Source organism: Microcebus murinus, chromosome 10, assembly GCF_040939455.1.
Source record: "Microcebus murinus isolate Inina chromosome 10, M.murinus_Inina_mat1.0, whole genome shotgun sequence".
NCBI classification, from domain to species: Eukaryota; Metazoa; Chordata; class Mammalia; order Primates; family Cheirogaleidae; genus Microcebus; species Microcebus murinus.
In genome coordinates this window covers 68,704,949-68,717,907 of record NC_134113.1, presented here as the reverse complement: position 1 = coordinate 68,717,907, position 12,959 = coordinate 68,704,949, and the positions used below count along the sequence as shown (strand labels likewise).

General features: G+C 39.2%; 2 protein-coding genes across 10 annotated transcripts in view; one reads left to right on the top strand and one right to left on the bottom strand.

Moving 5' to 3' along the window:
* The window catches only part of GRIP1 (glutamate receptor interacting protein 1), a 617,604-nt gene extending 611,138 nt beyond the window's left edge, over nucleotides 1-6,466 (top strand). For all 9 annotated transcript variants that reach the window (XM_076007469.1, XM_076007466.1, XM_076007468.1 and 6 more), the window contains 2 exons: nucleotides 1,263-1,409; nucleotides 4,529-6,466. In XM_076007469.1, the coding sequence (XP_075863584.1) occupies nucleotides 1,263-1,409; nucleotides 4,529-4,756 (375 nt within the window). In that variant the 3' untranslated portion in view covers nucleotides 4,757-6,466. The remainder of the gene's footprint in view (nucleotides 1-1,262; nucleotides 1,410-4,528) is intronic.
* A 3,440-nt stretch (nucleotides 6,467-9,906) lies between these two features.
* Nucleotides 9,907-12,959, bottom strand: part of HELB (DNA helicase B) — a 30,382-nt gene continuing 27,329 nt past the window's right edge. The window contains exon 13 of the mRNA XM_012782410.2: nucleotides 9,907-12,331. Within this exon, the coding sequence (XP_012637864.2) occupies nucleotides 12,230-12,331 (102 nt within the window). The 3' untranslated portion in view covers nucleotides 9,907-12,229. The remainder of the gene's footprint in view (nucleotides 12,332-12,959) is intronic.

Here is a 12,959-nt window from a genome sequence, read left to right as displayed (position 1 = left end):
GGTATTCCATACCTCTCTGAAGTAAAATGATTGGATAAAAAAATTAACCTGCGGTAAAAGTTTTTATCTTCACTTTGCCCTGTATAGCTCTGAATTTTTTTTTTTTTTTTACTATTTTACAAGAATGTAGTCATGTATTAGTTGTGTAAAAATAAATAAATCTAGGTGTGTGGGGGGTATATAAAGTGCTGTCTGGAAAGTATCCAGCCATGTAACTGTATAATTACAGTAACAACAACAAAAAAAAGTAAGCCCAAATAACTGCTTGAAGTGTGCATCAGTTTTTGTGAAAAGCATCTAGCAAATCTTGATAGAAACAGTGGCCACCTGGAGTGGTAAATACATGCAAAGTGCCGAGTGTGCAGCACAGCGGGTGCTCGGGGACTGCTGCGTGTTAGTGTTTGCTACTGGAAGGCAGGCTCTTCTGTCTCTGTTCTGCTACTGGTCCAGCTCTCTGAACTGTGCTTAGAATATGGCAGGGACTTAATAAACTGTTGATGAATGCGCAGATGATTTATTCTTTTCACCTGAGACTAGCTCCTACAGGTGGTCAGGGACTGGGGCAGCTGTAGCTGGCGGTAGCTGGCCCCAGGTGCAAAGACAGTGGCAATGGCCTGCAGCACACGGGGGTGGGTGCCTTGAGCTGCTAAGCCAAACCCTAGGCAAGTGCCCAGGGAGCGAGCCGAGCCAAGTCCCAGGGCAAGGTGTTTGTTACAGGAACACTTTCAGGTCCTTTGGGTAGTGTTCTGTGATGGCACTGACTGGGGAGCCAGGGCGCATAAAATGATGGACTGCGTGGTACTTGCACAAAGGGAGAAGGTACACTGAGCGCTGCACTTAGCACAGCGCCAGGCGGGAGTGGGGTGGGCGGTTGGCTTCTCCCTCGACATCTCAGCAGTTGCAAAGGGCTGCCTCATACCAGGGGCTTGCTCCAGGAAAAATGGTAGAAGTCAACCTGCCCTGAGTAGATTCTCTCCAACAAGGAAGGGAGGAAGGAGGAAGGACAAAAGGACAGACAGAACTCTCCAGTTCTCCATCTCCTTTTTGAGTTCTGGAGGGGAACTTATAAATTCCAAGGACAAGGATATTCTTGGAGTGGGGAAAAAAAACCTGCAGGGTTGGGGAGGGGAGCTACCGAATGCTTATATTATAAATCCGTTATGTCACTGAAGTTAGTTTAAAAAGATTGCTCATCAAGAAGTTTCAGAAGCAGAAGTCTCCAGCCCAGCTAAATGTTCCCTTCACATGTTCTCACTTTTCAGGTGACCTTGTACAAGGACTCTGACATGGAGGACTTTGGGTTCAGCGTAGCAGATGGCTTGCTGGAGAAAGGAGTGTATGTTAAAAATATTCGCCCGGCTGGCCCAGGAGATCTTGGTGGCTTGAAGCCCTATGACAGGCTCTTACAGGTAAGACTATAGGTGGAATTTTAATTCCTTGCAACTAGTTTATAACCGGGAACTTCCTCCAAGTCTTCCTACATGTTTGGAGCCTTTTGCTCTTCTTCCTTTCAAACCTTGTCATCAAAATTATGGAATCAGTAGGAGTGAACAGCTGAATGAAGAATTTTCAGCCCTAGTAAATTCGATCCCAGCCCCGAACATTCTCTGATTTCTTATCAGGTTTTTTTGGCAGTGAGCTCAAAGCTATCTTTCCTAATCTAATGCTTATTTCTCTGACCCTACTCAACCATGGGCGTCTCCCACAGTCATAGAGCAATAACATAAATATTATAATACGTAGTTACCTGACTCCACGCCCCACCAGTCAACCTCTCCCCACTCCTCAGCATGACCTACAAGGCCCTTGGGACTTGGCCTCTCTTTCCTTTGCCAGTGTCCCGTCTTGCCTTTGTCTTCATTTACTCTCTGCCTACAACTGGACTGTTTCGGGAATGGCTTATCCATTCTTGATAGGATAGGGAATGGATAGGAGGCCATTCCCTCCTATCCATTCTTCCTTCTAGATTGGAGGCCAGGAGGCCTGCCACCTTCTGGCCTCCTATCTAGAATGTGCCTTATTTGCCACCTACGCCCCACTGTGTTCCTTGACACACCAAGTGCATTTGCACCCAGGCCATTTGCACCTGCTGTCCCCTGAGCTTGCGCTGCTCTGCTGCCAAACGTGCTTCCTCCCATCCTTCAGGTCCCTGCTCGCAGGCATGTTAAACTACTCTGTCTAAAAGGGCCTCCCTCCCTCTCCATTCCCTCACCTGTTTTCTTTCTTTGCAGCGCAGCCAGACTAGTCATCAGTTTCCTCTGTATTGCCCATCAGAACGTAACTCCATGAGGTCAGGGATTTTACTCACTGCTTTATTCCACTTCTAGGAGCAATGCCTGTCACATAAAAAGTGGTTAGTACCGTATAGGAGAATAAAAGCATCTTGGTTCTGAACCCTGCAGTATATTATTCCCTTTCTCTGAATCACTCTTCCATGCCCTGTTCCTTACCAGCCTAACTCCTGCTTAACCTTTTGGTCTCATGTAGATCAGTGATTCTCATCCTTGACCAAATAATGGGCTCACCTGATTTGCCCAGACCAAATCCAAGACCCATTAAATGAGCATCTCTGGGAGTGAGATTTGGGATCACTGTGTTTTTAAAGCTCCCCAGGTGATTACAATGGGCAGCCAAATTGGAAACTACTGGCCTAGAGGACTTCAGTCTCACTTGACAAATGCCCACCCAGCCTCCTTTGCCCCGAGACTGGATTAGGGGCCCCTCCTATATAGGATAGAAGGCTTTTCCTTTGGTGGAATTTGTTGTTAGAACTGCCTGTTTCCCTGTATATATCCCCAGCAGATTGTAAACTTCTGCAGAGCAGGGCTAGCACCTTTATTCTCTCATTTCTCATTCTGCGGTGCTTGATATCTCAGTGTCTCACACAGTATCTGAAACCAAAAGGCTGAACCTGCCTTACTTAACATAGTACTATTGTGGTCAGATACAGTTTCATTTAGCAAAGCAGATTTCTGATCTTATGTACAGATTTTATGAAGGAAAGGGAGTTGACATCAATCTTAGAAACGTACTCACCTGGGTGAGTCTGTCACCAAACAGCTGGCTTTCAAAGCATGAGGCTGCCACCGATGGGTTGGTTTTTAGAGATGTGTTCACTGAAGCAAGTTGGCATTGATCAATTAGGTAGTTTTTAAACCCATTCTGGTAGTTATTTTTAACATGGCAGTAGAACAATCAGTCTTATCGTAGGAGCATGGGGACACTTTATTTCCCATAGATGCTCTAATATTTGCTGAATGAACAACTATGGACAAGTTAGTTAACCTCTGTGAATGTCTTCCTAGTCTATAAATTGGAGCTATACCTCCAATTTATACTTCCAGCTATACGTCCAATGTCTTGGAAGTTGAGGCTATAAAAGTAGGCTACATTCATGTTATCATAAAGCTGTTGGGCTTTCTGCTGGAGGCATATTAATTTCTTCAGCAGAATGATGACATAATTTGTAATTTAGGCAATATGATATTGTGGGTGGCTTGGGGATATGACGGGGGAGAGGAAGATCACAGACAAGAAGACCAGGTAGGTGTGGGTAAGACACCTGTCTCAGACCTAATGAGACTTCAGTATCTTCAGCACTTCCTAATAGAGCAGTGTGGAAGGCAGTTGGCAGTTTGGATCTGTTGGGCAGGAGAGATGTTAGAGACAGAGCTAAAGATTTAGAATACTGAAGGCATGGGTTTGGATCAAGTTGCTTTTGGTGAGCTTATAATAAGGAAGAGAAGAGAAGCAAGCATAGAATTCTAACCATAACACAATTTAAAGGACAGGAAGAAATAAAGGCAGGAAAAGACTGAAAGTGAACAGTTAAAAGTGGTAAAATGATCAAAACAAAGTGATGTCATAGGGACCCAGGAAGGAGAGTGTCAAGACTAGCAAATGCTAAAGGGTGGGAGGAGGAGCTCCAGAGCATTCCCGGGTGTGACAAGTGGGGTCACTGCCAGCAGAGCCGTGTGTCAGGGCCCACGCCTGAGAAGATCAAGGAGCCACTGGGAAGCTAAGGAGGGGAAGCAGCATGTAGATGATTTTTAAAACTTTTGTGAAGGAGAAGTGGAAGAAGATGAGCACATGTATAAGCTGAAGAGGGGGTGAGCTCACTTAGAAGAGAGCAGTTCAGCATCATGGTTAAGAGCACGGCCTTTGGAATCAGACAGACTGCAGATCTAAGACCAAGCTCTTGACCTCACCAGGCTTCACTTTCTCATCTGTAAATTGGGGATAATATTCAGCACTCAGAGAACCCCCCCACAGGTGAAGCACCCTGCTTGGCACGAGGATGGTAGTGTGTGTACTTCTTCCCTGCCTTGCAATGCAGTAGCAGATAACGATGCGTGCGCCAGTAGCCACATTACATATATGCAGTCAGAGCAGGGATCGACCTCTCTGTATGTGGTACTCTGTCTAGCACTTTCAAGACTGCAAACAACTTGTTGCACCTGAAGTATTCCTCTGGGCTTTGGGAAATAGTTACAACAATAATTGAAAATGGCTTTTCTTGACCTTTCAGGTTAATCACGTCCGAACAAGAGACTTTGACTGCTGCCTAGTTGTGCCCCTCATAGCAGAATCCGGTAACAAGCTGGACCTGGTTATTAGCAGAAACCCACTGGCTTCACAGAAGTCTATAGAACAACAGACTCTACCAGGAGACTGGAGTGAACAGAATAGTGCTTTTTTCCAACAGCCTAGCCACGGTGGTAATTTGGAGACACGAGAACCCACTAATACATTATAGCAAAGCTTTTTATAAAGCAGGACAAAAGACTATCTACATGGTGCTAAAAATCCCTTTAAGATTTCTGTGACGTTGAAAGCACAGATAATCATGTGGCATTAACTGCAAGCACAGGGGTCTTTTAAATCTCTCTCATGGCTCATGTTCACGTCCCTTTTCAAGTTGAAGAGGTTTCTTTTTTGGTGACCACTATGGTATCTGGCAGGCAGCTCCCTGTCTGGCCCAATGGTAGAGAAGAATAGGTAGGTTGCCCCTCCCCACAATTAACATCAGAGGAAATTTTTACAAGTTCATCTTACGATCACTTTTTTTAAAAAAGAAATGCCTGTTTGAAAACATTCTCCATGATAATTTCCTTAATTCACTTTGAAATCGGTTTCTTACTATGAAGTCATTAATGTAAGAATTTGACCAACAAGGCTTTTCATAAGCTGGCTCTACTAGGGGAATTAGTGTTTGGTAAACTGCTGGGACTGCAAGGATGGGAGGGGCACAGGTATAAAATTAAGTTATCTTAAAATGTTTCCGAAATGATGCACGTAGGAGACCATAATAGGTGGTGGTAAATGTTTTGCCCAAGTATAGGAATGATTTTTAAAACTAAGATGTATGCTATTCCCTATGCAACAAATTATCAAACAGGATATGTCTTGTGACCTGTTTTTTTTTTTTAAGGACACATTTTTAATAGCTGAAAATCTCTGATAATGAATTAGAGTGTGTAGTCACACTGAGAATTAGTTATATTATCTTATTTTTAAAATTCAAGACTAAGAACTTAAGAGAGAATGAAGAGTCTATTAAAATGAGGTTCATCTTAATGATAGGCAAATGAAACTCATACTGCTTGACATGTTTTGAAAACTGGTTAATATTGAGGGGTGTACAGCACATGTACTTAAAAATGACACTGGACTATCTTTTGTTCTGAGCCATGCCACTTACTGAAATTGTAAATATATTTTTCACAAAATGCATTGCCAATTATTACCATCCCTCAAAGCAATAAATCGTGACAGTTGCTTTTACTGTTTGTCAGCAACTGTTTTCATTTGTTCAGATATTTTGAATAGCTACACTAATAACTGTTATTTGGTGAATAAAAAAAAAATAGATCTGTATGTTGATGGTAGAATCTCCATATCAAAATGATTCTTTTCCCAACATTTTCATTTTGGTCAATAATTCAAACTACCACTTAGGCAAAGCATTTGAACACTGTGTCCTTTGTTTAAGGAAAAAGTTCACCTTTCTTTTTGTGCAAAGAAATATATTACTTCAATCACATTTCAGAACCGCCAGGGCAAGAAAGTATAAAGCAGAATCATGTTAAGAAAAAAAAAAAAGATCATGAGTCACTTAAATATGTATTTTTATTTGTAACAAACAAGTATTAAACTGTAAAGTATTTTTGTACAAATTTAATACTTTAATAGCATGGTATTTATCGTCTATGTATGGTTTTGGGGAATTCAAAATTGTTGCAAATATTTGTATGGAAAAAAACCCTCTACCAAATGGAATAAACAGTGATTTTAAAAAGCCAAAAAAAAAATATGACATGCATTTTTGGTGCTTTGAGTATATGTCATGTTTTAGCCGAGTCCTACACAATGTTTATTTTTACGTAATTTTCTAAAGGGGAAAAGTTTTACCATAAACTTGAAAGGCACCTTGGAAGAGTAGGAAGAGCATGGGTTTTAAAATTGGATCCAGAGGCCGGGCGCTGTGGCTCACGCCTGTAATCCTAGCTCTTGGGAGGCCGAGGCAACAAAGTGAGACTCTGTCTCAAAAAAAAAAAAAAAAAAAATTGGATCCAGGTTTGAATTCCAGCTCTGGTGCTCATGAGGTATGAAATCTACTTACCATGAGTCAGCTTTGCCACCTGATACTGAGGGGCTCATCTCTACCATAGGACTGTTCTGAGGATTAGGTGTGAAATGTATGAGAAACGGCTAAAAACACCAACACACAGGAACACCTCCAAAACCAATGGTGCGTTCATTCTAGGTGACAGATATAGCACCAAGGATCACATCTGTCCTCAGAAAACATTACATGTATTCTAGGAGGTACATTTACATAAACTGTGAAAACATACACACTTTAATTATGCTACCTTTAAAATGAGACTACACCTGTAGTCCCAACATTTTCGTTCTTGTAGATTGCCTTGCTGGCCTTGTAAATTCACATTCATTTCTATACAGTTGCATTCAGTGTTCCCAGGGTTGCATTCTGAAAGGGTATTTTCTAGCACACAGGGGTCACATGACCCCAGCTGAGGCTCTATTATCTCAAAATCCAAGCAATTATTCAAATTTTGATTGCACTGTATAGTTATATAGTAAACTTTTGCATAAAGTTATATATCCAACTTTTGCATAAAGACTGCAGCTGAAGCCAGTGAAATGAGTGTGGTTAAAACTGTGTGAATAAAGGCAAACGAGAAGCTGTATCTCATGTGAAACACTCAAGAGTTTCAGTTGTAATCAAAACTAAAAAGAATCACCAAAATAGAAAATGGCTGTTAAAACAACAAAAAAAGCTTTCATGATTGCAGGTAGCACTTTTCAAATACAGTGGCCAGGCCAAAGGAAGAGTTCCTCCATGCTATGGTCAGCCATGCTTTGAGCATCCCATTCCTCTAAAAAGAGCAATGACAAACTATGACCTGAAAGGGTTTAGTGTTATGCCACTAGAAGACTGGCAGAAGGGACTGGGGATAAGCAGCCAGGCGGGGCAGAGAGACAGGTCTGTATGACTAGGCCAGGATTAGGACTTATGGATAGAGGTTCCAATGAGGCAGACTTCAGCTTAATATAAAGAAGTGATTTCTAATACTAGTGTTGTGCAGCGGTTTTCACTGTCCAATCAAGACTGTCAGCATCAGAAGTGTGTGTTCCACTGGTGACTGATGGGCATCTAGCAAACAGTGAGCTGGGGTAGATGACTTTGCAATTTTAATATGCCGTGATTAAACAATATTTGCTTTAAATCCGAATCATGGGATCCTAGAAGTATCCTCTTTTAATAAAATCTTACAGAATTTTGAATTGGGTAAGTTATTTGTATTTTGGCCAACAGTACATTTCATAATATAAGAGCTAGTGCTTTGGAATATTCAGTTACATAGTATTATTATAGTTTCATTGTGTTTTAATGGACAAAAGGCTATTTTCAAGTTCTTTTTGACAATGTTAAACTTTACCAGAGTCCTGTGCTCTGGAATACAGCCAGAGTTAAAGAAATTTTATTTCTGTAAGTGTGGTAGTAATTGCTCTGCCAACATTTGTGTTCCAAGAAATGACTCAGTACAAAAGAACCATGCTTCCCCACATGATTTAGGTAAGACTCAAAGATGCCCCGCTTTTGTTCACCTATAACAAAATCAGATACAGAACCCTCAGGCAAATTCCCATTCTTTGCTTTAAAAATGATTAGCTGAACTGTTTGTACCCACTGACCAATCTAGCCAAAATAATAAGCTGCCTTCCCATCTGAACTTTGACCAACCCTCAACTTGAAGCAGCATTTCAGCCCCTTCTTAGCCTCTCCTAAGAGTAACAAAAATAAAAGTTAAAATTAATGAAATAGAGAATAGAAAAAAAAAATCAAGAAAAACCACTGAAACCAAAAGTTAGTCCTTTAAAAAGATCGGCAAACTTCATAAACTTTTAGCTAGACTAAGAAATAAAGAGAAGGCTTAAATTATTAAAATGAGGGATGAAGGGGGAGCTTTACTACCAACCTTACAGAAATAAAAAGAACTATACAAGAACACTAGGATCAACTGTATGCCAACAAATTAAATAACAGATGAAATGGGCAAATTCCTAGAGAGACACAAACTATCAAAACTGACTCAAGAAGAAATAGAAAATCTAAATAGACCTATACAAAGTAAAGAGATTTAATTAATAATTTAAACACTTCCCACAAAGAAAAGTCCAAGCCAAGATGGCTTCACTGGTGAGTTCTACCAAACATTTAAATAATTGGTACCAATTCTTCACAAACTCTTCCAAAATCAAGGAGGAGGGAACACTTTCAACTCATCTTATGTGATTATTATTTCCCTGATACCAAAAACAGACAAAGATATAAAAAGAAACTACAGACTGATATGTCTTATGAATACATATATAAAAATCCCCAACAAAAAAACTAGCAAACTGAATCCAGCAGCACATAAAAAGGATTCTACACTATGACCAAGTGGGATTTTCCTGGGATACAAAGTTGGTTTAACATCCCAAAATTAGTGTAATATACCATATCAATACAGTAAAGGACAAAACTACATGATCATCTCAGTAGATCAAATAAGACTGGGTGCATTCCAGGGTGGTATGACCACAGACAATCACCTCAATAGACAGGCAAAGCATTTGACACAATTCAGTGTCCCTTCATGATAAAAACACGCAAGAAACTAGGAACAAAAGGGAACTTTCTCATCTGGATAAAGGGCTTCAAAGAAAATCCCACAACTAACATCATAGTTAATGGTGAAAGTTGTTTTTTTTTTAATCTTTTATTTTAGTGACAGAGTCTCACTCTGTCACCCAGGTTGGAGTACAGTGTCATGATCATAGCTCACTGCAGCCTGGAACTCTTAGGCTCTAGCAATCCTCCTGCCTCAGCCTCCTGAGTAGCTAGGACTTTACACCATGCCTGGGTAAGTTTTTTAAATTTTTGTAGAGACAGGGTCTTGTTATATTGTCCAGACTGGTCTCAAATTCCTGGATTCATGTGATTCTTCTGCCTCAGCCTCCCCAAGTGCCCAGCCAGCATGCCCAGCGATGGTGAAAGATTTAATGCTTTCTTTCTAATATCAGGAACAAGATAAGGAGGTTCACTGTTTCCACTTAGAGGTTTTAGCCAGGGCATTAAGGCAAGAAAATGAAATAAAAGGCATCTAGATTTAAAAGAAAAAACTAAATGCATCTCTATTTGCAGATGATACAATCTCTTACACAAAAAATCCTAAGGAATCCACTAAACACCTACTGGAACTAACCAACAAGTTCAACAAAGTTGGAAGACAGAAGATCAGTCTATAGAAGTCAATATATTTCTACATAGTAGCAGTGAAAAAAAAAACAAAAATAAATTAAGAAAACAATTCCATTTATGATAGGATCCAAAAGAATAAAATATGTTGGAATAAATTCAATAAAAAAGCATTGCAAATTCAATGAAAAAAATTTAAAACTTACACTCTGAAAACTACAAAGAAATTAAAGACCTAATGAATGGAAAGATATCTCATGTTCATGAATCATAAAACTTAATATTGTTAAAATGGCATTACTCCCCCAGATCTACAGATTTAACACAACCCTCATCAAAATCTCATCTGGCCTCTTTGCAGAAACTGATAAGTGGATCCTAAAATGCATATGAAATGAAAGGAACCCAGAACAGCCAAAACAATCTTGAAAAAAGAACAAAGTTGGAGAACTCACACTTCTTGATTTCAAAACTTACTCCAAAGCTACAGTAATGGCATAAGAACAGATATATAGATCAATGGACTAGAATTGAGGATCCTTTTAAAAAAAATCACTTTTATAGTCAATCAATTTTTAACAAGATAATACAATGAGGAAAGAATAATCTCTTCAAGAAATGGAGTTGGAACAACTAAATATCCATATGGAAAAGAATGGAGTGGAACCCCTACCTCACACCAAATAGAAAAATTAACCTAAACTTAATCAAAAATCTAAAGATAAAAGCTAAACCTATTAAACTCTTAGAAGAAAAAAGTACTAGTAAATCTCCATGACTTTGAATAGGCAATGTTTTCTTGGATGTAACACCAAAAGCACAAGCAACAACAAAAACAGATATACTAAACATCATCAGAATTAAAAATCTGTGCTTCAGAGTATACTATCAAGAAAGTAAAAATAAAATCCATAAATTGGGGGAAAAATTTTGCAAATCATGTTTCTGCTAATGGACTTATTCACTGAATATACAAAGAACTCCTACATTTCAATAATAAAAAGAAAAATGCTTTAAAAATACGCAAAATATCTTAATAGACACAAATGAAAGATGTTCAACATCATTAGCCTTAAGAAAAATACTGCAAATCAAAACCACAATGCAATATCATTTCACACCTTAATCAAGAAATCTGATACTAACAAATGCTGGCAAGAAGAGGAAGACACTGGAATCCTCATACACTGCTAGTGAGAATATAAATTGATGCAGCTGATTTGGAAAACCATCTGGCAGCTCCTCAAAAGGTTAAACCTAGAGTTACCATATGACCCAGCAAATCTACTCCTACTTACATACCAAAGGAAATGAAAGCATATGTCCATACAAAAACTTGTACCATGGATGTTCATAGCAGCATTAATCATAACTGCCAAATAGTGGAAACAATCCAAATGTCCATCAACTGATGAATGGACAGATTCAGTGTGCTATGTCCATACAATGGGATATTATTTGTCAACAGAAAGAGATGAAGCACTGATATACTACTGCTATTAACATGGATGAAGTATGAAAACATTATCTGGTCAAAGAAGTCAAAGGACTACATGTCCAGAATAGGTAACTCCCATTACTAAGTAGTGAGACTAAGTAGATTAGTGGTTACCTAGGGCTGGGGGAGGTCAGGAGATTATGGCTAAGGGGTGTAGGGTTTCTTTCGGAGGTTTGAAAATGTTCTAAAAGTGATTGTGATGATGGTTGCATACCTCTGTGAATATATTAAAAGCCACTGAAGTGTATATTTTAAATGGGTGAATTGTATGTGAATTATCTCAATAAAGATATTTAAAAAACACTGGGATAACAAATACATATTTCCTCTTAACTTTTTTTACCATTTAACAACAAATAAAATTTAAAAATCAAATTACTCTCAGAGAAAAAAATTTTTCCAAAGTGGAATATACTCAAAACAATGTGCTCCCAACCCAGAAGGCATCTCCAGGAGAAAGTCCCATGTGTGCTGGACACAGGCAGCAGTGACTGAGTCAGCAGCAGCTTTGTAAAATGACCCCTTTGAAGAAAGTACCATGTCCTGGAATGTGTATCAGTACCATCAACAGATGTGATTACAGTTTATCTTTGCCACAGCTTCAACACATTGGCAAAGATGACCCACAATGATCATGAAAGTTACTAACGCATTAATTTGTCCTAGGAACAAATTAAAATAATTTTTAAAGTACATAATTTTATAAAAAATACATATATAAAAAACATCTTTTCTCTTCATTCATGCCCAGAGCTATCAGTTCTCATGATGACAGATGCTGAAATTGTTCAGGTCTTCTTTGATCAAATGGATTTAAAATATCTGCTAACACAAACACCTTAAAGTAAAACTCCAGTTACAGGCATCATCTTTTCTCTTGATATTTTGAAGCTACAATGTTCATTTTGTCTTGAACAGAAAAAAAAACAGATGATTATTTTGAGCAATCTGAAATAAGATTACGTTTCTTCATGATTTGTGGGTTTGAAAAGTTGCCTGGGGGCTAAATTATTTAGTCTCAAATTCTGAAGTACGGATGACACTTGTGGAGATTCTTCCACCTGTAAGAACAATAAAAATATAGTTAATTTTGTAAAAATGTAGTCTACCCTTATATACTTCTATTCCCTCTGCTTCTGAAAAGGAAACAATGCATTTTCCCCAACCTTTGAAAGACTTGAGCAACCAGAGCAGTTGGCTATCAGCTCCTTGTAGGATCAGATCTGCTTTTACTCTCTGCAGCACCCAGATCTAGGTATGGCATGCAGAAGTGACTACTGAATGAGTCCATGTATCTAACTTCTAAAGGTATGGACAGGGCCCACTATGGAATTTGGCAGCCCATTAAAAAATTAAAATGCTATCCCCTTGTACAAAAATTAAGAATTTCAAGATGGCAACTGAAGAACATAAGAATGTGTGGGGCCCTTCTAAGCACAGAGTCTCAGATGACTGCCCAGCTTGCGTGCCCATGAAGCCAGTTCTGGATGTGGTAAGATGAAATACTGCAATGTCTCCATCACGTTCTTCATAATATTTTAGTGATTCCCAAGCACAGTGAGCAAGTATGATCATGATAAAGTTAGTATTTGCAGAACTGGATGCTGATTTGGCTCCTGTGCAGCTATGTGAACGTGAAGGGCAGGTATGGGGGCAGCACTTGTCACTGAATTCCACCTTCTAGAAAGA